General features: G+C 39.6%; 1 protein-coding gene across 2 annotated transcripts in view; it reads left to right on the plus strand.

The window, feature by feature from the left end:
- The window catches only part of oca2 (oculocutaneous albinism II), a 59,664-nt gene extending 32,828 nt beyond the window's left edge, over positions 1-26,836 (plus strand). For both annotated transcript variants that reach the window (XM_036007581.1, XM_036007582.1), the window contains exons 16-25: positions 669-816; positions 1,442-1,499; positions 1,675-1,783; positions 7,573-7,700; positions 8,341-8,400; positions 9,181-9,285; positions 10,213-10,306; positions 11,019-11,112; positions 23,843-24,606; positions 26,455-26,836. In XM_036007581.1, coding sequence (XP_035863474.1) covers positions 669-816; positions 1,442-1,499; positions 1,675-1,783; positions 7,573-7,700; positions 8,341-8,400; positions 9,181-9,285; positions 10,213-10,306; positions 11,019-11,112; positions 23,843-23,930 — 884 coding nt within the window. In that variant the 3' untranslated portion in view covers positions 23,931-24,606; positions 26,455-26,836. The remainder of the gene's footprint in view (positions 1-668; positions 817-1,441; positions 1,500-1,674; positions 1,784-7,572; positions 7,701-8,340; positions 8,401-9,180; positions 9,286-10,212; positions 10,307-11,018; positions 11,113-23,842; positions 24,607-26,454) is intronic.
- The last annotated feature ends 596 nt before the right edge of the window (positions 26,837-27,432 follow it).

A 27,432-nucleotide genomic window follows, 5' to 3' on the forward strand; every position in this document is an offset into this window, starting at 1 on the left:
CTAAGAGAGAACCTCAGCAGGGGATCATTAAAACAGACCACCAAGTTCCCCAGTCGTCACCACATGTAAGAAGTGAGGAAGACCGACTGTTCGGAGCTGCATTGTCCCACTGAGCCCGAGGCAGACTGAAGGAACTGCGGGGACCGTTCAATGCAGGCCTGATAGCCCATCTGTAAATCCCACCCTGTGGAGTGTCTGCCTCTCCCGCCAACCTGGCCTACCTTGGAAACATGCAGCTAAATCAGCTCAAAGCCCCTGCCACGACTGGTAATTGTGCAGACAGGAATGTTTTTTTCCTGTGCCAGTTAGATCCTATTAAGGTCACCTAGCAACCTTTCTGAAAAAGGATGGCACCTACTGATATCTACACAGGCGTTCAGCTCTCTCAGGCTGTATCTCTGCTTCATCATTGGCTTTTCCTGATCTGGTCAATGTGCCTATCGTCTGGCTGCATTAGTCCCTCTATGGGGGCTCATAGCAAAAACAGCAGAAACATCTTTATATTCTCTCTGTAAGCCTCGGCTGTAGGAGCTATTACCAACCAAATCCCCCACTATAAACATGCTACATACTGTACTGAGCCTAAGCTTCACCACTGTAATGACTGTGTAGTCCATGTGTTTAACATGCAGGCTTTCTCTTTGGCTCTGTTTGTCCTGCTCCTCCAGAACTCAAGCATGAGATCCTGGTCTGGAGGCAGACGGCTCAGCGCATTAACCCTGCCAGCCGAGAGGAGACAGCTGTGAAATGCCTCCTGATGCAAAAAGTCCTCAACCTGGAAAGTCTGCTCCGCAACATGATGAAAACCTTCCAAAGGTTAGAAGAAAACACCGAAAACATAAAATATACTGCATCTGTCATTGTTTAAAATGTTTTTATCGCCTCTCACACAAACACATTCTATGTACTTACTTTTTTTTGTTGCTTTTTCATAAAGAAATCCATTGTTTTGCTGCTTACAGTATAGTTCGAGACATGATAAAGACATTATTGGTGCATATTATGTGAATTAATTCATTTTCATTCATTCATCATAATATTGTTGATTACTTTTGGATTTTTTTTTTTTTATTGTTTAATACACAACATTGTACTTTCTATTTATTTTTTGGTCAAAAGCATGAGGAAGTCCAAGAATAGTTTCCTTTTATGTCCTCTTGTCCAGGATGTTTTACAGACAGGCATAGCAATTATAGCACAAAAACAATTTCATACCACTGGGAAATAGAGTACCATACACGCAACACGCCAATAAATACCTAAAAACAGCCTTCAACAACATTCATTATGTATTCATTAACAGCTGGTAGAGGCACAATTTTCCACAATTTAACTAATGTATATATATATTTTTAAATAGAGTGATTAGTGTATAATTAAATGTTTTTTTTCTGCTTTTAACACAAATAATATGAGATTAAAATGTTGCTGTGTCCAACAGCCAAATTTCCCAAGAGGACAAGAACTGGGAGCAAAACATTCAAGAATTGCAAAAGAAGGTAGGCTTTGATACAGACAGATCCCTTACTCACTGTGACTGTGGTGCATAGATGTTATCTCAATAATAAAGCTAGCCTGGTCTTTGAAACTTCGCTTGAGACCAATACCATCAGTTGATGATAAAACTTTAAAAGCTTTTCCCCCACTAGACACAATTGTTTTTCTCCTCCACAGCACAGAATAACCGACAAGGTTCTCTTGGTGAAGTGTGTGTCCGTCCTTGGTGTGGTGATCTTCATGTTCTTTCTCAACTCCTTCGTTCCCAGCATTCATCTCGAGCTCGGTAAGCGCAGCACTATGTCATTATAGCGCTGTTTTTACAGGCCCCACTGGGTGGTTATAGCTTCTGTCAAGTAATTATGAAACACAGCTTCCTCGGTCCTTGCATTTGAAATGAGCCCAAATAATGGGCTGACTAGCAAATGCAACCAAGAAATTAAATGGATACTGAGCTGCATTTAGACCCATCACTTTACATTTATTTATGTCCTGCAAACCTATGTTGATGTATAATGTTCGTATGCACATTTGACCTGACATTGTGTTTCTTTTTAAAGAATTTCTTGGCAGCAATAATACCGCGTTACAGACAAAGTACACGTGTACACGTGTTAATACAAATAAGTTCTAGAGTCAAAGGTCATAACCATTGATGCCATTTTGTAATATATTTACAAAATATGGTTGTAAAAACCCATCCATGACTTTATAATGTATTTACTATTTGTGACAAATGTCAATAGTCCATCAGTATCCATTGACAAATCCATTGAAAAAAGGTTTCACAGAGGTTTGGGTGAAGGGAGCTGCAGCAACAGTGGTGTTGAGCATTGGAGTATCACTGTCAGGTTATGAACCTACTGTACACCTGTATGAATTAGGGGTGTGCATTGGCACTGCCCTCACAATTCGATTCGATTATGATTCACCAGGTAACGATTCAATTCAATTCGATTCTGCGATGCATCAAAATTCTACTGCACACAACAAGGCACATTTTTTGCCTCAGTCATGAGGCAATACAAGCAGTCAGATATTGAACAACAGATTTCATTGGCTGCTATGTGTGTATTATCACTCTCCTGTATCTTTGACATAAATGTCATTAAATAAAATAAAATAAAATTGTACAGGGTATTGGATATGGCATTTTCAAACCTGAAAAAGAAAACATAAATCACTGCTTTCAGTGCTTTGAATGAGAAATGTTTCTCTTCTCTCTGCTTTAGAACCATTTGAAATTAAATAGAGCAATAACAGCCAACTTTTTCCAGCAGTGACCATAAGTGTTTTTTTACACACAGCAAAATAGCAGCTCTAAGACAGGGCACTTCCTGAACTCCTGTGCAAATATTAATCAGTAATCACAGTCACACTATTGTAACAACAACCACCCAGGTACCCAGCAATAAAAATATTCAGTGCAACACACAGTAACCACTTATTACTGTGAAACTTTTTTCAAGTAGTAAAGTCAAGTGCAACTATTCTCAACAAAACAGCAGCTTAGCAACTTTAAGACAATGACAATTATATACCTGATCCTACCAATCACATCAGCTGCATACAACAAAATATCAAGATGTGAAATACATTGTAATGTAAACCAAAAATGACGTGTGTAGGCTTAGCCTACTACCAAATGTAATACCAGCACAACACTTTTATCTGTTAGCTGCCATTCCTCCACAACATCCAAGAGTAGCCTCGCCATATGAGCACCAGTGTGGCTCTCATAAACTGCTCTCGTCTGCAGCACATGTGATACAATCTACCAATCCTCGCTAATATAATGTGCCGTTATGGTTACATAGGACTCTGTTGCGACTGAAGTCCAGGCGTCACTTGTAATGGCTACACGACTGGCTTTACACATTGATTCCGTTACCTTTGCTTTGGTTTCTTTGTACAATGCGGGAAGCGCAGAATCAGTGAAGGTAGCTCTTGTCGGTAGCTTATACCGGGGCTCAATTGTTTTAAGCATGTGGCGAAACCCTGCATTTTCTACCACAGAATAGGGTCGTAGATCCTTCGCTATGAAACTGCCACCGATCATGTGATCCTCTTTGCTCTCTCGGAGTTGTGTGGCAACGTTGAGCTAGCGACTCGTCAATTCTTGGCTGGGATGTGTCGACTTTTTGTGTTGTTGTTGTTGAAGCCAACTCAGGATGCCAACAATCAACATGGTTCGTGAAGTTAGTTGTATTGCCAACGTGCTTGATTTTAGTGTGGCAGGTTTTACACACCGCGTAAGTCTTGTCTAGTTTCCCATTAACTTCGTAGAATCCGAAATGTGCCCAGATGTCCGCTTTCCAAGCTTTGGGTGCGTTTTATTGTCTATCGCGGTCATCTCCCTCCGCCTCAGCCATCTTGATTGTTGTTGTTATGCCCCCGGAAGTAATTGAAACTTCACAACTTTATTGTCCACTCAAGGCCAGAAAATAAACAGTGACATAATCGATTATGGCACTTTGCCGCATCGATGCTGAATTGTGTATGCCCCGCATTGCGATGCATCGCCGAATCGATTATTGTTGACACCACTAGAATGAATATGAATGGATGTTACCATTCGCTGATTGTTCGGCCTGGACAAAAGCAAGGCTCTAAATCTGCTTGCTTGCATATTTTGGGCATGTTTGTAAATGTGGACATGTAGTAGTCTACAGTGTATTGACGACGTTTCATTTACGGGATAGTTCTGGTGACGACGACTCCATCATTTTCGGCCAGGGGTCCGTTACCTTCCTTTTTCTTTGTGTTGGCGTTCTAACCTCTGGTGGATTTGTGAGGACTATGGTTAACTGCTCCTCAGATCTCTGCAGGGTAAATCCAGACAGCTAGCTAGACTATCTGTCCAATCTGAGTTTTCTGTTGCACGACTAAAACTACTTTTGAATGTACACGTTCCACCAAAACAAGTTCCTTCCCAAAGCTATTTTGCAGAGTCACCGTGGCTCCTTACGGAGCTTAGCGCCGCCCAAGACGATTGTGATTGGTTTAAAGAAATGCCAATAAACCAGAGCACGATTTTCTCCCATCCGGGAATGCTGTGTGGACTAGCCAGACCCTCCTTCGCAGTGCTGTGAAGGAAGGTCTGGCAATGCGAGACTAGGTTGAGGGTTATATCTTGTCTGTCCGACACTTTTGACTGTGATGTCTCTGATGTGTGCTCGGTAGATGACCTTAACTTCACCTCATTAATGCTAACACTATCCCTAAATGAAGATGGCTGTCTTCATACCCACCCTGTCATCTCTCCCCTCGCTGCTGAGGCCACTCAGTCACCAAACATGCTCAGTTAATTACAGGCACTGCTCAGGTTACCTCTCTGTGACATTTATGAAATGGGAATGACCCCACAGTGGCGTGTTTTTCTGTCCCTGTGGAGGGATAGGCGCCTGTCCAAACACGGCTCTCATTAATGCACGTGGGTCACAGTCAGGGTTGAGTACTGCAGCAAGCCCAGTCTATTCATTCACACATGTTTTAAAAATTGAGCCTCATTAAAATGTCATTAACTTCACACGGGTAGATTTAATTTCAGTCTGATTATTGCCTGGTCATTTGATCCCTCTAATGTGTGTGTTCATGTGAGTTACAACTGTGGTTTGAATGAATAATTATTGATCCCCATGCAGGAAATCAGAAGAGTGTAGCAGTGAAAGTCATTGAAAAGTCATGCTAATAACACTGTGTAGAGAGTAAAGTGGGAAATATAGGACAGAAATCATTGAACATTTAAAGACTTTAGGTTTTTAGAGATATTAATTATTATTTTTATAGATTGATCTTTCAATAGAGTCTTTTTCATTTCTAGAAATTCTTACTTTGGTTAAACATTTAAATGACTTTGAATCTGTGGCGAGGCAGTAGGATACCTGAAACATCACAGTATCTTTTCTAACCGTATGCTTACAAGTGTGCAAGATACTCGAGCCAGAGCACAAATCTCTTTATCTTTTGGCCGTGTGTTAATTCACTTTGTTCTGTGTACCTGTGCTGCAATGAGACATTTTTCACAGCACATTTCCTGTCTCAGGCAATGTTGTCGTGCGAATGATAGATGAGTGGATCACAAACTGCTCAGACTTGCCTAAAAGCTCTTTTTAATTGGAGAGATCTTTAGCTATTTGTTATCTGCTGGCTGCTCCTGGCTCTGTTCAGGATGCAGCCTCTGGAAATATCAATGTAGTGAGCAAATGAAAAGTGTCATATGTTGGTCTTTATTTTTTCCCTCTGTTGGGACACTTATTTTGAGTAATCTACTTGTTTCTGCAATCTGCTATGTTACAGTAAAATTTGAAATTACATTAGCTTTTATTATTCAATCAACTGATCAATTGTTTTTGACAAAAGGATCCATGGACTTCTAACGGAAGGGATAAACTATTCAACAGAAAGATAGCTTAAAATCAAAATTATTTGCTAGGTACATGTGCATCAGAATAAATCAATTCAAACAAAAAATTACATTATGTTACATTAACATTGCCTTTCATTGGTGGAAATGTTCCAGAATGGGGATAGCTTTAGAAAAGTTGTCCCAGTAATTTTCTGGGAACTATGTGTGAAAGGGGCTTAGTGACTTGCTGGTAAAAGTGGAGCATTTAGCAGCTAAAGATTCAGATGTTTCCCTCAGGCATATAATGGCCAGAAACACAACTTCAGATAAACAATAGTGTTGCTACATGTCTGCTATAACCGTAATTGGCCACTGTTTGCTAACACATTTGCAACAACAATATGGTGAATTGTCAGTGTTGTGTTCACAGCTTGTTGTGCTGCCCTAAGTTGCCAAAAAAACATCAGTATTAGTTTGAAGTCGAGACAAGCCTAATCAACTGTTGGTTAACAACAGTAACCTAGCTACAGTAATAACATAACAAAACCTTATAAAACATGTTATTAAATGGAAGTGGATAACCTTTATACATTGATTTTAAGCATTCATTATTTATTGATTTTCACTTCACCAACTTCTCTGTTGCTGACTTTGCCCACTTGCCCATTGCCCAGTTGTTCATACTCATTGGCCATTTCCAGCAAACTTTGGCCCACATTTATGCTAACAATGTATCATCATCTAGAGATTAAAGTCAATGATGGAGAACCAAATTGCCTTGTTAAAAATACAAATTTACAGAGACTACCAGGAACACCTCGGTAGGCTCTGAACATGCTGTGAGAAACAACAATTGCAAAAATGTAGTTTCTCACAGCATGTTGTCTTTGAGTCTTTCAGTCCCGCTGTCTCTAATCTTTGTTCTGTCACTCTCCTCTTTGTGTCCTTCCATTGCTCTTCTTTCTTTACTAATTCTCATCAGTTGTGAAATTATTTCCCCAAAGGCCTCGACCTAGGCAATTACTGGTGCTCACCTGTTTAATCAAATTTTCTCCAAGTGGATGCACACTGTTGCGAAAACACCATCTCATTGTTAATATCAGCAGGCTGGTGCCATCTCTTGTCCTCCAGTCTAGAATGTGTTGATATGACATTTTTGTGATAATGGATGCTTGATCAAACCCACCAAGACAGACCAAACACTCCACTCATTGTTGCCAACAGGGTACTTCATGGTATGATCTGTTCATTGGGTTATAGTTAGGGCATGCGTTGAACACTCCACGCAAGATTGAATTCTCACATGTTGATTTTCTGGCAATTTCATTTTCACACGTACATTTGTTTTAGATATTTCTTGATCGTTGACTTATATGGGGCAGCAAAGATGACAAAGGGGAATAAGTAAAGACCTAGATGTAAAAACGCAGTGGTAGCATCGTTAACATTTCATAAAGGTTGCTGTTATTTTTGATAATTGTGATTAAAGAAAAGAATCAGTGAACAGAGAGCAGATGGAACTGCATTTCATTAAATTAATTAACACTTTTTTTAATCATTTAAAAAGTCTCCTGAGGATCCCAATGTGTCGTGTGTGATATGTCTTGTTATAAATCTATGAAAAATGTGCCTGCTGGATAAGACCATGAACAAGTTTTTATGTATGTGAGAGTGTTTTCTAGCCATAAAGAGAGATGTCAGGCAGTGTGTCTTGTTCTTTCTCTCAGGTTGGATTGCTATCCTGGGTGCACTGTGGCTTTTGGTTCTGGCCGACATCCAGGATTTCGAGATTATTTTGCACCGGGTAGAGTGGGCCACACTACTGTTCTTTGCCGCCCTCTTCGTTTTGATGGAGGTATTTAACATACAGCATTGACTGAAAGCCCATTTATATTTTTTGAAGAGATTTTGGACTCCACACAAAATAGTGGAAACCAAAAACTGATAATTATATAAAATGAAAAATAAACCAGAACTGGGATGAATGTAGGTTTTAGCTATTTTCTCCTCTGACAAGCATCTTTACAAGATACTATGAATAAACAGGATCAGTGATTATATCTATTTACAGTACACTGGGCAGTCAGAGACATTCAGCCAGTCAGTAAGTTTACAATCTTAATTATCTATTTCTTTACCCATGAGCCTCCCAGTGAAAGAATTAAAAGAAAGCGTAATATTAAATGCTTTGCTCTTTCCCTCCTCTGAGTCTTTGATATAGATGTAGGCCCTGGTAAGTCTATATGTTGAATATATTTAATATTGTACATTATAGAGTCACAAAGCAGTCCCAATAAGGAACGGCCAGTGTGTGACTATTTGTTTTGTTTTCTGTGTCAATAATGATAACAAGAATAGATTTGTCTCTGTCTACTTAATGGCTGCTGAATACAAACCAGATTGCTTTTCTTCTCTTGGTTTAATCCCACCTATAACTAATTATCCTCCAATCTTTTCTTCTTCTTCATATTAATCTTCTCCTCTTCATTTTTCAGGCTTTAGCCCATCTGCAGCTTATCGACTATATTGGAGAACAGACAGCACTGCTTATAAAAGTGAGTTTTTCCTTTGATTCTTAAACATTACAATCATCTGTCACGGCTCCATGCAACTGGCACAATTGATAATTGGGCACAGGTGACATGATATTGCATTTCATGCATATTGATCCTTTTGCTCTGCACAGCTCTGAATTCAATTATTTTTGTTTACATCTGATTCCTGCCAGCCCGTTGAAGGGGTCTGAGGTAATTTTCACCCATATTCTAGCCTATGTGCATCATGCAAGCGAGGTGTCTCTTAGCAGAGAATTGCACCTGTAATGGGTACGTCAGCTTGTGTTTGGACAGTGGGCCTCTATAAGCCTAATAATCACACATGACAGGTGGTGCGCTATTCATGGTTTCTGACCTGCTCAGCCTCCCCAAACAACGGACAACATGCTGGGGAGAATTGCATCGCCTCCTCTCTGGATACAAGCAGAGGACAGGTGAAAGGAGGAGATATTGCCTCCTTTACCCTGGCCATGCATACCTAAGAGAAGATCATCAAGAGAGTTCAAACAACATCATGCTTGTCACGTGTGGAGAATTGGCCTCGCTGTGTGTGTACGGCAAAGCTCAGAGATAAAACTCAAAGACACCACTACCACCACCTGTGGTCGTGTCCCACATTCAAACAGCTTCATCCTCTCAGCCTCTCCTCCCCGAAGAGAGGTTCAGTGTCACGTAATTGGTGCGTTTGATTTAAATCAGTGATGGGCTGAGGGGGGCGTGTGCATCTGAGTGGCGATGAAAGTGTCAGTTATCTGTCACTCTTATTATCTCCCCTCTCAGGCGGTGCCAGAAGACCAGCGCTTGGCTATAGCAATTATCTTGGTGATGTGGGTCTCGGCTCTGGCTTCTTCTCTCATTGACAACATTCCCTTTACTGCCACCATGGTAAGAGGCTTCAGCGTGACTCTTTAATTTCACACTCCTGTATATCCTTGTGGAATCACACACACAGACAGCAGGGAAGAACTACCAACTCACTTGACTTGAGATGGGTTTCACCACCATGTATTACTTCTTACTAATGTTACTTTGAACAAACTCTAGATACCCTGCTCATTCATTTTTACTCAAAGTTGGATTGTGAGTGAATAATCTACTGGTACCTACAAAATAGTACTGCATCTCATTTTCCATACAACAGCTGTTAGAATATAGCAGGATCCAGACAGACACGCATGAACTGCAGCTACTTTAGCTGTGAGGACATATTTTACAACTAATTCTGTTACAGATTTTAGACCAACTTTTTACCAATTTTGCTGTCAGCTGTCTGTTCTGCTGAACAATCAATAGATTGAACAGAGATCAAAGATTCAGAGGGGCACCAGTGTGCTCAATTAAAGTGACAGTGAGAAAAAAGAATAGCTGTTATCACACTGACAGAATGAGATGTTGCTGGCAAGAATTAAACTGCCAGATTTTTTGACTAGTCGACCAGTGTATCCAGGGGTTTTGAAGATGTCCTTTTCTCCGATAGTTTTTCCATATTTTCAGGCCCATGCAAGCATTGTTCTACCAATAAAAGAAGACTTCAAATTGCGTTCATTTTCAGTTCAGTGCACAGCTGACAAGAAAGCATGTCCTGATTGTCACAATAGACTGAAGCTGAGAAAAGACTTGAATCCCCCGTTTCAGACCAGAAAAATAAATGTATGAATCAATCAATTTAGAGGCTATTTTAAACAGGAAATATGGCTTATTCGCTTTCTTGCTCAGAGCAACATGAGAAGATTGATAGAACTCTCAAGACACTAGAAGCAGTGTATATTTTCGATAATTTACTTTTCATTTTTTCTATCTCTGTACTCACAGATTCCAGTTCTCATCAACTTAAGTCAGGATGCAGATGTGAACCTGCCAATAAAACCTCTCATCTTTGCCTTGGCCATGGGAGCCTGTCTTGGAGGTAAGCCTCTATCATTTATAAAAATAGGGGATGAGACTGTTTGGTTTTGGGCTCAAAACACACAACAACTGTTCACAGTTACTTACAGTCACCAGGGACTTTATAGTTATATTGCTGTTTGAAAGGTGTGGATCTTTATCGATGGCTTCTGCCAGAAGGAGAAATCATATGCTGACAGCCACACTTTGTACAGCTGTGTCACTCCCCAGAGAGGTCAGTCTGCTCTTTTTGTGAGAGCAGCCCAAGGCCCTCAAAGCTGGCCTTATTCAGGCTCTACCACACCCCAAGCTCTACCGGCCCTTCAGCACAGTGTGGTCAGTCTGTGTGGATGGGAAGGACAAAAGAGTGAGAGAGTTAGAGAACTGTCATAGTGTTTCAGTTTAATCAACTGCACTGTGACAGGTCCGCATCGATCAGAATATAATGTTGCCACCGCCAAGCTCCATCCCCACAATGAGACCTTTTGAGATGTGAGCAGTATCGAACGGCAGGAGTGATACGCACCCTAATGGTCAAAACACTGCCTTCAGAAGATTAGAAATAGTAAAACTTTATATTAGATTAAGGCTGAAAATACTGAGAGATTATTGTTATAGCAGTGCATAAATGTTGGATGCTTAGTATTGCATTATGCTCATGCTCTTCATAACTATGTATTTGATTGACATTTTGATTAACAGTTGTCCTACATGTTGTTCTCCTGTCTGTTTAGGAAATGGCACATTGATAGGAGCATCAGCCAACGTTGTGTGTGCAGGAATTGCTGAACAACACGGCTACGGCTTTTCCTTCATTGAATTCTTCAGGTACGCCCTCTTTGCCTTACAACATATATATATATATATATATATATATATATATATATATATATATATATATATATTAGGGCTGTCAAATGATTAATTTTTTAAATTGTGATTAATCGCTGAATTTCTATAGGTTATCGCGATTAATCGCATATTTTATCACATGATTAAAATTCTATTATTTTGCATTTCAGAACAGTTTTTAAGTACATATTAATAATCAAAAGCAATTCTTACCAGTGTATCTTGATTGGGAATCAAATGAATGCAAAGAAAGTTACTTTATGAACTTGATTTTAAGATTTGTAATTATTTATTTACTGTAAACAAAATAAAAATGTGTGAATCTGTCATTATTGCACAGTTCCTCCAAGTACCTAACTAAAAAACTAAAAATCCCTCTCCTTACCAGAGTCAATCTAGTGTTTAGTAACTCCTAAATAATTTTGATTCCTCACTGATGTCCAGTGATCACCGGTTAATGAGACAGCGTTTGCAGCACCTTGCAGCAGTTCCAGTGTGGCTGCTTTCTCCGTGTCATACAGGCTGTGTGTGGGGCTGCACTCTCCAAAATACTGCTTTGCCTGAGTGGGTAGCATGCTAGCGGGTAGCATCACGTTAACTGAACTATATGCTTAGCTCCATAGGTGGTAGCTCAAGCTTGATGTGCTTCGGTGATATTTTAATTTGGCTTGTTTGTATATGGCTTTCGACTTGTCTACGAGCTGCCCGGGAGTTTTGGAAAATAAAAAGCTCCATTCAGAGTTATTGCTGCTGTCTTTCTCCATCACGCCTGCAGCCTGCAGCAGCAGGATGTGTTAGGAGGAAGTGGCAGCTTGATGATAAGTAACGGTGCTGCAAAGGGTCAAAATAGTAGCCTGTTAGGCACGACGCGAAGCCGAGTGAAGTGTAAAATAAATTAATAAATGCCGGCATGCGATTAAAGAAATTAACGCGTTATGTTCGGCCCTTAATCGCATCGCGATTAATGCGTTAATGCTGACAGCCCTAATATATATATATATATATATATACATTTTAATGTCCATTATACAACAAAGATCCGACCAGGCATTCTAATTGGTCAACTAGACATTTAGAAGGTGCTCAATTCAGCATGATAGCACACCATGCTCATCACAAAAAATGTAACTCCGCCATTTCCATGTCAAATATAAAGTGATTCATAGTATTAAAGGTCAGTACAGTAGTCTTATTATACAACGCCCTGGAGTTATTGAAATGTTAGAATCACATTAGCTTGGCTGGTGAGTCGGTGCTATGTTAAAAATAGCCTACATGTGAAGTTTGTGGACATAGTAGCTAACGCTCTGTCCATATCCTAGTGAGCTAGCAAAGCAGTTTTGTATTTATATGTTTAGTATTTATTCAGTTTGGGAAACTACGATCTCTACAAACCTAAAGTTAGGTTAGCTTAAGTTTGCTGGCTAAGGGTTGACTCAGAATAGACTAGAAATCCACTCTGACTTATTTTTAATATTTTTGTGAGCAAATTGCCTCACACTATGAATACAGTTTGATCATATCTTATTTTGTTGGTAACCATTGTATGTATAATCACAATATTACACTAGAGGGTGTACTTTAAAGGCATACTATGCAACTTTTCCAGCGAGCTGCAGTTCCAATGAGACAACCTGTAGGGGGACCGAAGCGGGAAAAGTTGCATAGTATGCCGTCAACATTTAACGTCATTATTGGCACTTCAGTGATGCTTACAGATCTCTGCACTCAATAATGACATTGCAGCTCTTGTGTAATATCGCAGAATGTCATATGCTACAATAGGAGATGCCAACAATGTGTGTTGAGTTGCTTTAGAACATTTAGAGAAAAGCCAAAAGTTTCACAATTCAGATCATTAATTGCAAATGCCTGAGTTTCCTCAGAGTCCTGGTCACTGAAATGTGTATCATGTGGCAGAAGCTGCTCTCCTCTTTGAGGGGAGTGTTGCTGGAATTCTGGGCACATTTAGTGTATCTGTCCAAGCAGGACTAGGTTTTTTAAGGGTGACCGTTTGACCTTACTTGGGATATTTACAGCAGGCGGACCCTTCTGTCAGTTAAATAACTCCAGGAAATGACCTGGCAGAGATGAGTTAATGTCATCTGGACTGGGCAGTGGTTTCAGTTTGTGTCTTCTCCAGTGACACTGTAAGAGCACTGAGACATGTTTACTACAGTGAGTATGGAGGAACTCAAACTGGTGCAAAATGTGCTCAATAGTCTACAGAAAAAACTGTGACTGATTGGCTGTATGACTAAATTGCATACAGTGAAACTTGATTGTGAGCTTGATTTGACTGAAAAAAGTAGCCTGGGTAAACCCTGATGAAGTCTGGCGAAGAGCCCATTCAAACCCATTTCCAATGTCCCCAAAATCGAGGCACCAATCACAACCACTGAGGCGGGCTTTACACCAATCACAACCGTTGAGGCGGGCTTTACGCGACGACGATAGCGCAGCAACGGCAAGCAGCTTTTTGTTTACATTCAAAATGACGGCTACCGAAGCGCAGCGTCACCCGGACCGTTGATCTGATTGGTTGGACTATCCAATGCGCCCAGAGGCATTTGAGCGGTGTCCGTTGGTGACGCCCCTTTGGAAATGAACTGTCAATGAACCTTTCCCAGACCCACTCTCAGTTACAACTGAGAAGGGTCTGGTGTCAACCAGGCTATGAAAAAAGCCAAGTGAATGGCGAAAAATGTCATATCTAAAGTCCGCTACTGCCTCCCTTGTTGCCACCTGCTTACTAATCATTTTCATATCAGTGACGTAACATACTTTGCAATTTGCTTGAGGAGTGGAAGTGGTCAGTGATGTTAAAAGACGGATGAATGAGAGTCTGGTTAGGCTTAATAGTCAATCGCTTGGTAATGGAACTACTAAGTGTACTGTATGTGATGATGAAAAGAAAGCGAGGCCATTCCCTGTGGGATTTTGCTCTGTAACAGATTATATTTGAATCGCTGACTTGAATGTCTGCATGTGGGTTTACATGAAACGCTGCTTTGTGCTTAGACAAGAATGTCTCACAGCAAGGTCGCCGTACACTGGGACACATATCATTTAAGGCAGTGTTCGTGGCTGCATCAATGCTGTGTAGGCTTTTGTCATTAAAATCAAAGAATCACATGGTGAAAGCCAAGGTTGCCAGGAAATATTTCCACTGGACCGAGTGACAGGGATTGATCACTGCTGCCAGTTTAATGGAGAGTCCTTACCTGCTTGACCTGTCATTTTTCTGCAATTTTGCAGTCCTTTGCACATTTCCAGTTTCTTTTGTGAGCTTTATATTATTTGCTTTTTTAGCCATGCTATTAGTGTGGCTCTAGGGAGGACGATGTTAGTCAGTCAGTCCACCACTAAAATAGCTCAACAACTATTGGATGGATTGCCCCTCAAGGTCAAGGTCAAGGTCAAGGTAATTTTATTTCATACCCGCAGGTAAAATTGTTTTGCAGATAAAAAGAATAATTCGGTCATCCACATAAAAGACATAAAAACATACAACTAATCACGTACAAATTTACAAGTAAACAAATAGACATCATGACAGACTGCGCCATAACACATACATATCCTCTATCCATATTAACTGTCAAGTACTAAAACTTCTCTCTTATTATTTAGGAATTCAATTGCAGCTGGAACAAAAGTATAACAATAGTGTTGTTTTCCATCTCAAAGCCGCAAACCGGCGACCAGACGGAAGTAACTTCAAATCATTCCTTAAGGGATGCGACCGATCACTCAAGACAGCACTTGCTTTCCGGTACAGCTGATTTGTGTAAATATTTCCTTTGATATAATCCTATTATCTTACTTGCCCATCTTACAATTTGGTTTAAGGAGTTTCTGTTCTTCACTGACAGGCTTCCATACCACACCACTATGGAAAATGACATAAAAGATTCAATAAAAGCAAGATAAAACAAAGTCAACATACGTCTGTCAATGTGAAATTTGGCAAGTTCCCTAAGGCAACTCAAACGTTGATGACCCTTTTTACAGACCATATCACAATTCAACTCAAATGACAGTTTTGAATCTATCACTGTACCAAGATATTTATAACTCTCCACCTGATCCACAGCCTGTCCTTTAATAATCGTGGTGACGCGATCAACAGCGCGTGTTCTAAAATCAATTATCATATCTTTCGTTTTGGTAGTGTTTAACTTTAGATAATGGATGGATGGATGAATTGTAATAACTTTTCACATAGAGCCAATTAAAAGATCAACAGAACATTTGTTAAAAAAGAATCTGATAATTGATTAAGTCATTTATCAAGCGAAAATACCAAACATTTGCTGCTTCCAGCTTCTAGAATGTGAGGATGTGTTGCTTTGACTGTTCAATAAGCATGTAAAGGATGTGACCTTGGCCTCTGGGAAACTGTGATGGGCATTTAAAAAAAATAATCAGAAATATAATTGTTAGCTGCAACCGTTATTACAGAAGTTTTGTGTCCTCACTTCATTTTAGTTAGCCAGATGATATGGTCTCCTTGTATTAGATCTTAGAGGGATGCAACCATCAATCAATAGTGTAATCAATAGTTTATTATTGCATACAACATTAAGGTGGAGCAGAGAACAGGTAGCGAGATTGTGGCTGGTGATGGTGAAAGAAAAGAATAACAACAGGTGAGCTTTCATGTTGTAAAGAAAAAAAAATGCACAATTACCTAGTCATTGTCAGTTTTTTTGTTTCCTTCTCTGTTCCAGTAAAAATGAATGATATAATTGGAAAATGCCATCAGTTTGTAATAGTTATGTTCAAATTTGTGATAGCACTGAAAAGACTCAGGATTGTCCATCTGCATGAGATTTCACTAAAACGTATAAGAACAGTTGCACCCTGTCAGCTCCCCTTCTTTCACACTCACGCTGTGTTTACAGTCATTGGATAGAAGCATTGCTCTCGGCTGAAGCACTGCCTGTAATTGGCTGTCTGTGGCAAGGGTCACAGCTGTTCAGAGAGACAGGTAAGGGGGAGATACGTTTGTCTGCAACTCCAGGCAGCTGGGACTGACTAGTGCTGTATCAGGTGGTTCAGCTCACAGATGAGCCCACAGGGACATGAATGCCTTTCTGAGACATCACAAAGGAAAATGAGTGACCCTGAATAGCTCAGCAGTTAGTTGGCATGGCCCCTGTTGCTTCCTTCATGCCTCTAGGCCCTGATCCTCCTCCTCTTTTTAAACCATTAACCTGGGGAGCATGGGAGAAGCACCTACTCTATATGTGCTGTATGGTATACATACTCCAGCTCGACAAGGTATACAGTAAGCCATTGCTAGTGTTTGCATGCTCAGTGTGAAAAAATAGCAGCTTAGTACCTATCGGCATTTTCACAGTGATTTGATCAGTGGTGGAAGAAGTAATTTAATAATTGCTTTTGGAACAACATTGCGATATGTGGAGAAAACTAAATTAAAACAATTAAGCACTACAATTACTGTAAGTACAATCCAGCAAATAAAAATACAGACAATTAATTAATATAATGAAATACCCCATATACAATAGAAAAAGATAATAACAGTAAAATAAAAAATAAAAATGGGCTTGGGCTCATATTAATAATAGGATTGAATATACAGTTAGGTATTATAGACCATTAGTTCCCAACCTAGGGGTCGGTTCCCTTCCAGAGGGTCGCAAGATAAATCTAAGGGGTTGTGAGATGATTAATGGGAAAGGAAAGAAGATCTGACACATACATTTGTATTACAGAAACAGAGTTTATTTCGGGCCTTGAACACTTTTGTCTCTTTGTTGGAAATGCTAACAACTCATAGACATCTGAAACATGACAAGGGGCCCAATTAGACACATTTTCTTAAAAGGTTTGGGATTAAGTGGTTTAGTAAACAAAATGACATGAAACAATGTAAGCTGATTAACAAAGACAGGACCATTATTTGGTTTCTCCACACCTTGTGCTGCCTCCCTTTGTCCCACCATGATGTGACAGGATTGATATTGTCATTCATACATCTCATGCAGTAGACCTGTGCAGGGAACAATGGTCCCCTGCGCTAGTTACTGCTGGTGTGCTACCTTAATTTGCGAGAAATCTAGCATGCACTGTAATCAGGGAAAAAATAATATAGGTACAGAGAATATTTTCTGTACCTCCCTACAGCCTAAAGACTGCACCTTTGAACATTTTGCAAGTCATGCTGCTCATTGAACAGCACAGGCCAAGCATTGTCATAGGGATCTATGCTGTCCTGTGTCAAGCAAACAGCCTTCCCAGTCAGACGAGTGCATCCCTCTGGTTCGAAAGAAAGTCTTTGAGATTGCATCGGACATTTCAAAGAGCTCCCATCAGATACAATTAAATCAACGTGTCACAAGTTACATGTGAGGTCACAACGATTTGAATTTTTAGACAAGGGGAACCTTTCTCCTCTCTATGCTGTATTGGGGCAACTTTTTCACCTGCCCTCTGTCCCGTCATGCTGTGCCTGTTATGGGTAAATGGGTACTGCTCAGCAGAAAGAGATTCTCCCTTGTAGAGGTGACCTCAGCTTGTCTGATTATGATAAGAGTTAAGAGATTCCTCACTCCATCCATCTTACGTGGACATTCTTTCCACAAAGATAAAAATCATAGTGGTCTCTCCTGTTAATGGGCTATTTAGGCCTTGACTTTGAAAAAACACTATTTTTATATAGTATATTTATTTAGACTGTAATTCAAATACCTATATATATATATATATATATATATATATATATATAGTATATATGGCACTGGTAGAAACATAGTCTCAGCAGCACAGTATGGAGTGAACTGTATTCTCCCACTACAAATCAATATACAAACGACTGAGTTGTTCCGTCTACATTGCCATCCAGCTCTGGGTTTTTTATAGCATTGATTCTTTAGCTTGGGGGGGGGGTGAGTGGTGTGTTTTAGTGGTCTGAAGTTTTCTGTTCAGTACTGTAACTGATATGGCTGCGGGTTTAGCACTATCATAAAGAAACCAGCAGTGAAGAGCAGTTTTAGTTCTAGTTAGCCACTCAGAAAACAGCTCAGCATCTCACACCAGTGGTTCCCAAAGTGGGGCCCGGGAACCCTTAGGGGTCCTTGAGGGTGTTTTAGGGGATCCCCAGCAAAAAAGTGGAATCATTTCTTAGTACAATTTTCACTATAATTCCATCCATAAGTAATACAATGACAGAATGTATGACTTTCTCTAATAAAAACTTTCTGTAACAAAAACATCTAAAAGCTAAAATATTATCAGATCGGGGCCCCTGGAATGAAATCTTATCAAATGGCGGTCCTTGGTCTAATTTGTGTCAATTTAGCACGTAGAAAAAAAGTTTGGGAACCACTGTCCCACACAGTTGGAATACACTATGTGGTTTTTAAAGTAACAATAACAATTCTTGTCATTATTTCTGTGGTCAGCCTTCAATAGCAACATCAGTTACAGCTAAAAAAAAAACAAAAAAAACAAAACTTTGTTCACGAGTAGCACATTAGTCAGCTCGCTCCGGATGGTAAAATCTGTTAGTGACAGTTGTCATTTTAGCAGACAAAATCGATAGGCTGGCTGGAAATAAGATTGCTTTTGCTGCTTCCTCTGCTAACATACATTATTTTACATTACATATATCCTGTGCAAGAATGGAAAGCTTGACGGATGTAGCAACCGAAATGAAGGAGAGCAGGGCTTAGCGAACAGTTAATTATTACCAATCGAGACAAAAGGTATTTTTCAGACTTTTTCGAATGATCACTAAGTACTGCAAGAAACCCATACGAACATTCAAAAAGATTCGCCTGCGGGGCGCCCTGGTAGCTCACTTGTTTGAGCAAGCACCCCACGTACCAAGGCTTAGTCCTTACCGCCCTTACTGCATTGGCCTGGGTTTAAGTCCGACCTGCGGCCCTTTGCTGCATGTCACCCGCTTTGAATGTTATCAGCTGATCAAAAAGCCGTTATCAGTTGTTTATCATTACCAGATTGAGGTGGTAGGGCTCTACTCTACCTACTAGTGGGTTCAGTAGGCCAATATCATCTATTGGTAAACTGGATCACCCACCTGCCTCAATATTAGATGCTCAGAGCTTGATTTCAGGCTCCTCCGACCACATGTCAAAGTGTCCCTAAACAAGACAATGAACCCCAAGTGGCTCCCCGGATACTGTATGTATAGCTGTCCACTGCTCCTAATACTTAGGATGGGTTAAAATGCAGTAATATAATTGCACTACATTGTGCTGTGTATGTGACGATTAAGGAATAAAGTTAGTTTGTTATTAGAATTATGGTAAATGTGAAAATATGGAGTTAATTTAAAATAGTAAATTGACAAATACAAGCCATTTCCTCTGACCCATTTCAGTATGTCCTTAGAGGAGGTTTTGTGATGGATGGGACTGACCTCTAAAATTACAGAAAGTCAGATCATAGCAAATCTTTCTCCATTATTTCAGTTGATCATTTTTCTCTGAGGTTTTCCTTATTATTCACATCATATTAAACCTTTTATGTGTAAATAAAAATGATAATCAGCCTGACCTTTCCAACTCAGTTCTCAAAAAGTTTGACTCTGTTACAATTTAAATGCACCACCACGCCGTATTGAAATCATTATTAATGAGCCTAAGTGCATGACTAGCCTCATTAATCCTTAGTTCAAGTACTAATTTGACATTTCCACATGCATATTAAATATAAACTGCATAATTGTGTTCATCTGAAAAAAGAAATCGTTGTAGCAATAAAGAGTAATACACTGATACACAATTATCAGATATGCACACACATGCACACACACACACTTCCAACAGCTTCTCCAGTGCAGAAGACTCGATATATGGACGATTCTGAAAGGTCATCTTAAAATAGGGCTTTGAAATGGCTTCTGATTCAGGAGGACTTTATATAAGAGAGAGAGTGAACAGATACAGTACAATAGGCCAATATCTGCTAACTATTTCCAATTTTTTGAAAAGGAAACAGAATGCACATGAAAAGCTTTTCCAATGATTTCAGTCCTTATTGCTTTTATAGACCATTTTCTGTATTATCTGTATTTTGAGAATTATACATGCACTAAACCCTTTATTGTTTGTTGTTGTTTTCCATTTCTGATATTGACATTTGATTTGATAACCCTAACAATTCAGATTAAGGTTATTTATGATGCAGCATAACAAAAGTAGTACTAGTCAGTTAGGGCACTGCATCAAGTGCCCTAACTCTCATTTTTCCTGTGAGACATTAAATCCTCCAAACATTTAACTTATCCCATGTCTTAAATAAGGAACTAATGTAATACAGCCTTAATTGGCCACACGGGGGATCTTTAATTAAAGTTCAAAATCTGACCACATGTCATGTCAGTGACTCTGACACCCTTGATCAGTCCTGTTTTGTTTAAGGACAGTTTGCACCTAACCTGGTGCAGATAAGCAAAATGAAATACACGTTGAAACTATTTTTCAGTAATAGCTACAATCAGCAAACTTGACTACATTTCTTTAATAAGTCATAAACATAAAACACCTGTTTATTGTAATTTGGCTGATGACCCCCAATTAGGTATCAATTAAGTAAGCTACATTTTAAGTATAAAGTTAATCCATTAGTGACTTAAGTTAAATACTAGTGCACACTTCTGGTTAGAGTATCCAAACAACTGTGGGTCACTGCATTTAATATCAGATATAACTTATTCCATTTATAAATCTGGCGATCAATCATGCACCAAATAGTCATATTTACGTAAGTAAAAATGCTTCTGTTGTCATAATCAGGCTTATTTTTTATTTTATTTTTTTTTTTACATATTTCCATAAAAGGCGAAGTTAATATTGGAAAGTAAAACAAAAAATCATAGGTACCTATGACTCACTGCCCATCAAATACTGAAGATCAAAATAAGATCCTCAGAGAAGGAATCCTGCCCAGGTAAAAAGAAAACACATAAGGCAAAGAGACATAACCTTTTGCATCTCGCTAAAAATTAAAGCTTGCACAGTTAACTTTGCCATTTCACATCATTGTCTGCAAGGCCTTGTCTGACCGGAGTGTGTTCTACAGTTATAGTTATTGTAATAGCCGTTTCACACTGAATGTCTGCTGGTAAAACTACATTTAGACCAAATAGAATATGTAATAATGTTTGTTACTGACCAGTGGTCAAACAAACAGCCCATTTCAACTACAGTAGGCGTTTTTCCATCACATGGTACCTGCTCGACTCAGCTCATCTCTACTCACCATTTTTTTGGTTTTCCATTCTGATAAAAAGTCGCTGGTACCTGCTAACAGGTACTTCTTTTAGTACCACCTCCGTCGAGGTTCCAAGCGAGCTGAGGCGATACCAAAAGGTGACGTGAAAACCTGCAGACTCCTGATTGGTCAGAGAGAATAGTCACTAATCACGGCGTCATCATTGCTAGCGACAGACGGGGGGGTGTCCTAAACAAACCCGCCACTTTTAAATAGTTTAGCCAGCGGTGTTTTTTTTTGCTGCCTCCAGCTTCTTTAGAAACTAAATGTTTCTTCTGGCAAACAGCCACATGCTGAGAATCACAAACAACACACCTTCCACGTTCTGTGTGTGTGTCGTGTCAAAGACTGGGGGCAAACAGATCTCTGGCCATCGGAGCAGCCATGTGTCCATATAGGACATGGTAGACATCCAAATGACAAACCATCTGGCGTCATCTAAGGGCACATTTTATATTCATGATACTAAGTGAGGAATGAAAAACTTGGAAAGCAGTCTGGCCTTTTGTCTGTTTTACATGGCTGTTGCATCATGAAGCTAACTTAATTTCAGTCATTATATTGAGAGTAGGGCTGGCCTTTAAAATGCCAGGCAATAGCACAATTTACCAAGGGCTCACAACAAACTTTACTCTGTCACAGGTGCCTAACTTCAGAATAGTGCGTTGTTTACGTGCACTACAAGGCATTTTAGTTTATCTCGTCAAGCATGATGTGATTTGGCAAGTAATATGCAAGCCTGTTTTAACATGTCTTGGAGCAGCAGATAGTGAGCAGGAGGACAGACCCTTCATCTGCAGGCTGAGGTGTCCTTAAGCAAACCTGAATTTGTACCAGCTCTTCTTAGTGCAGCTCTGACCTCCCTCCTCTGAGCTGAGTGAAAAGAGAGTCTCCCCATGGGGTTCAGTAAAGTGTCACACATCAGATGATGAATCTGTTGCATTGCCCAAAAATGTTTTCACATATACGGAATGTATTAGCCTGTGGCTGCCGATAAAAATAGGTCTAATACAAAGAAAAACAATACAATTAGTTCAATAAAGAAAAGCAGACAGTGTTCTCTACAATGACCATTTATTTTCCACTCTTTGTAATTTTCTGTTGCCTTTCTACCTCACCAGAAAATTAGCCTCTAAAAAAAGACACTTTTATAAAAGTCATGTCAGACGGCTAATTGATTCAACGTTGAGTGCTCATCCACTTGTTTATTCTTGAGTTGTCCAAAGAAAGAAAAGAGAGAATAACAGGAAACAGTCCAACATATCACAGCCTTAATCGTACACTGAAACAGTTGTAGAGGGAGGCTGTGATGTCAGGTGGCATTGTGAAGTACCCACCGCCTTATCAAACATTTATTCATGAGCATGTTGCTTTAGGCAGTCAGCTGCATATGTCTGATGTAGAGAAATGTAGCCAAATGTGTCTGTACTTAGCCATTGTTGGACTGTTTAATGATTTTCTGACAATTGTGTTGTACATAATGGCATGATACTCGACACATGCCTGAGTTACAGTAGGTACAGCAATCATTTAACACTTTATATTGTTTATACTGTGTGTTATGTTATTGCTATTGCTGTGCTGTATGTATTATTATAATGCACAATGACTAACCTTCGGCAACAACAAAGACACTCTGGATGATCTAACTCTAACTTGTTTCAAATGAATAGAAACCACTGATTGTTGGAAAGGAACAAAACACACAAGTGGAGACATCAGGGACACACACACACACACACACACACATATATATATATATATATATATATATATATCACACACATCTAGACATATGTTACACACGCCACAGTGTTTTGATAAAAATGTCATTGCAGTGGCCACTTCAGAGCTTGTCAGGCTCAGTTCTATGTTGTCAGACTTTGCTTAACTTCCATCAGTCTAATTACTTGGAGAAGTCCTGTGGGTTGTTTTGGAGTACACTGACAAATGAGTGTTGTTGTTTATGTATGAAAATGTGTGCAAAGCAGCTCTTTGTTAGACTCAGATACTGTATCTGGTTCAGCTGCGCTGTGAAGTGACATGCAGGCCAGCCATTAGGAATTATGTACAGGGAGGACAACATTTTCCAAATTGGGCCCCTCATTCACACCCACTCTAGCACTACCACCACCCACCTTTAGCCCAAATAACAAACAAGGGCAATTTTAAATAAGCTCTTGGCCATTAGCCTTGCAGTGACAGAGATGGAGTGTCTAACAACCCCGACGTGCCGGTTAACACAGTAATTGGTTGTAGTGCTGCTCATAGTGACATCAGCAGGCTAACGTGTGCCATGTAACTTTTAGCATGTTAGAATGTTACTGTAACACTTAACATGGTAACGTAGAATTTTGGTGACCAATAAATACACAAAATTTTTCCCAGTAAGAATAAAATTCACGACATAAATCTATTGTTTTCTTGCTTCTTACAGGTTAGGATTCCCCATGATGATAATGACGTGTACGATCGGCATGTGCTACCTGCTGGCCACCCACATCGGACTTGGATGGAACATGTAATCCACAACTGCTATACAGAGCCAAAGAGACTGTGTGTGTGTGTGTGTGTGTGTGTGTGTGTGTGTGTGTGCGCGCGTGCATGCGTGTGTGACCACTCCATCAAGCATTTAGCTGACTGCAAATGTGATAAGTAACCTGATTGACTAATCAGATTAAAGGCACTATATGAAGCACAGCAGCCATAAGTATATCAAAAATGTCTTTGACTGAAGTGCTGAACAGCAGGGACAAGAATTACAGGAGCTTTAAACTAAACTTTGAATCTAACATCCAACAATTTGAGTATGATGCATTAGTTCTTTGTGACTGGTCAACAGTCACCCTGTTGAGTTTTACCAACTTTGAAAAAAATTCAAACCTCGTGTTCTCACAAGAGTTGATCCAAGGGAAGGACATGGGTCTACTGGAGAAAATGCTGTACATGGTGCTACTGCCTCAGTGGGTATAACTGGGGTAAATGATTCCAGCTATGGCCTCTGATGTCAGACTGTTCATTCTTTTGGAAATCTATGTGGTCTGTTTACAAAAAGCAATGAAAAATAATGAATTGTTTTACACTGATTTGCTTTTAGAGACACTGATCACTGTTTTAGGCAAACATTTCACCCATGGTTTACCAAACGTATGTTGATATTTTAAAGGAACCACAATACCCAGTGAAAGGGATTTTATAACAGTTAATTATGAAGGTAAATATGGTGCAAAAAGGGAGAGCTTGTAGAATACAATGTGAGAACTTGCAGAACAAAAAATCTGAACTTGTATGTTTAAATTTGCACTTGTAAAAATTTAATTTGCACTTGTAAAAATACAATTTGCACTTGTTAAAAATATTCACACACATGTGATCTGAATTTGAAGTCATACAAAGAAAAAAAACATGAGAGCTTGTAAAAAAAAATCTGAACTTGTAAGTTGAAATTTGCACTTGTAGAAAATGTTCACACACCTGTATTCTGAATGTGAAGTTACAGAAAAAATATTCACAAATGTGTAGATTGATATTTACATGAACACAATGACAGCTGCAAACTTATAATGCAACATTTACTCGTATACTTTTTTTTTTACTCTGGTTCATTTTCCATCACAACCACAACTCAGTGATTACAACCTCTGGAATCTGTCACTGCAACTTCACATATGTGCTCTCTCGCATCACAAAGTGGCCAATCTGCGCACCTCGACTTTCACAACACTCTTGACGATACATTTGGTGCAAAACTAATTAGTACCTGTGGACTTAGGCTGTGGAGCTCTGAGCTAACAGAACGGGAAAAGCAGGGTTTCTATCGCCAGATGAGGGACAACTCTGTCTGGCTTATTTATGTAGCATGGAAACTTGGTGGAATAGCATGCTAGCGTTAGCTAACTAGCAGCCAGCCCGCTTCTAAATAAATACCTTTTAATTGTCTAAACATTTTTAACAGTCAAACTAAAACACTGGCGGTGAGCTCCACGGCCTGCAGCCGCAGACGGACCGTCATCAGTGGGTAACATGTGCCAAGTTTCGCATCCCTGCCGAGAATTGCATCCACTAGGGAAAATAATGATTTTATAAGGCAAAGTACTGTTTAAAAACTAGGCAATAGTAAATCTCTTTGGGGAATGGGCCGCTGCTACCGGATGTGGGGCTCTCCGTGTCCCACTGGAGCTCCGACTGCAGGTCGAGGTCGGCAGCGAAGCTTTCTGGCAAAAGCAGTGTTACTACGCTGGTCGATCCCCACTGATGACGGTCCGTCTGCGGCTGCAGGCCGTGGAGCTCACCGCCAGCGTTTTAGTTTGACTGTTAAAAATGTTTAGACAATTAAATTAAAAGGTATTTATTTAGAAGCGGGCTGGCTGCTAGTTAGCTAACGCTAGCATGCTATTCCACCAAGTTTCCATGCTACATAAATAAGCCAGACAGAGTTGTCCCTCATCTGGCGATAGAAACCCTGATTTTCCCATAGACTGTATATAAGAAGGCTTTTCCCGTTCTGTTAGCTCAGAGCTCCACAGCCTAAGTCCACAGGTACAAATTAGTTTTGCACCAAATGTATCGTCAAGAGTGTTGTGAAAGTCGAGGTGCGCAGATTGGCCACTTTGTGATGCGAGAGAGCACATATGTGAAGTTGCAGTGACAGATTCCAGAGGTTGTAATCACTGAGTTGTGGTTGTGATGGAAAATGAACCAGAGTAAAAAAAAAGTATACGAGTAAATGTTGCATTATAAGTTTGCAGCTGTCATTGTGTTCATGTAAATATCAATCTACACATTTGTGAATATTTTTTCTGTAACTTCACATTCAGAATACAGGTGTGTGAACATTTTCTACAAGTGCAAATTTCAACTTACAAGTTCAGATTTTTTTTACAAGCTCTCATGTTTTTTTTCTTTGTATGACTTCAAATTCAGATCACATGTGTGTGAATATTTTTTACAAGTGCAAATTTTAACATACAAGTTCAGATTTTTTGTTCTGCAAGTTCTCACATTGTATTCTACAAGCTCTCCCTTTTTGCACCATATTTACCTTCATAGGTTAATGTCTAATATTTTTGTCAGATGTCCAAATCTCAATGTGTAATGAATGAACAGCATCGATCAAATTGGAGATGAGCAGAATGATTAAAATAAAACAGATGTAGACTGTTATCTAAACATTATATATATTATCTATTGTACTGTGTACACAATGGTCTCATGTAAACTCAATGATTTAGTTAATTTAACCATATTTAATGTCTAATCAGTTTAATCATGTAAATGCTCCTACATGGAATGGACAACATCTTCTTACCTTGTCCATTTGAAACTATCACCTGTATTTATTGTGCAGCCCTGAACGTCATTTATGTTTCATGGTTGAGACTTTCACAACATTCCGACAGAGATAAACATGACCAATAAAGGCTGAGATGTTTCTGGCTCCGTTCGAGTTTGTTATTCTTTATAATTATTAGGTACCACTTTCTAATAAGGAACCCTTTATAAAGGGTCTATACGTTGTAAGAAATGGCTTTATGATTTATAAATCACTGGACTATACATTTTTTGTAGACATAGTAGGCTATTGCCATATTTCAACATTTTTCTGCGTGAGCGTGGCCTACCAATAGCTCAAGCCTGTCCTAAAGTGATTGTAGCTAAAGCTAATTAGCAGCAAGATGCCTCCCTTCTCCATGGAGGACTACTACAAACTCCTTCAGAAGATTGTTATTCTGGAAACCAAAATTCAACGGTTAGAAGTAAACCTGGAAGTGAACGGATCATGTGGGAATGACACCACTTTACCATTGACCCAAAACAATGGACAGAAGCATGCCAACACACGGCTAACTAGCACCAGAAAGACTACGGACAAACAGGAGGGCTGTGGAATAAGTAACAAATCAACAAGTGGTAGTCCTCCCTGGAACTCTTTTGGTGCAAAGCCTAAGAGTAAATCCTTTTCCTGGGAAGGACGACTAACGGGCAGAGCACAGCGCCCTGAGATTTGTGATATGAACGGCTGGCCTG

Source organism: Sander lucioperca, chromosome 11, assembly GCF_008315115.2.
Source record: "Sander lucioperca isolate FBNREF2018 chromosome 11, SLUC_FBN_1.2, whole genome shotgun sequence".
Lineage (NCBI taxonomy): Eukaryota > Metazoa > Chordata > Actinopteri > Perciformes > Percidae > Sander > Sander lucioperca.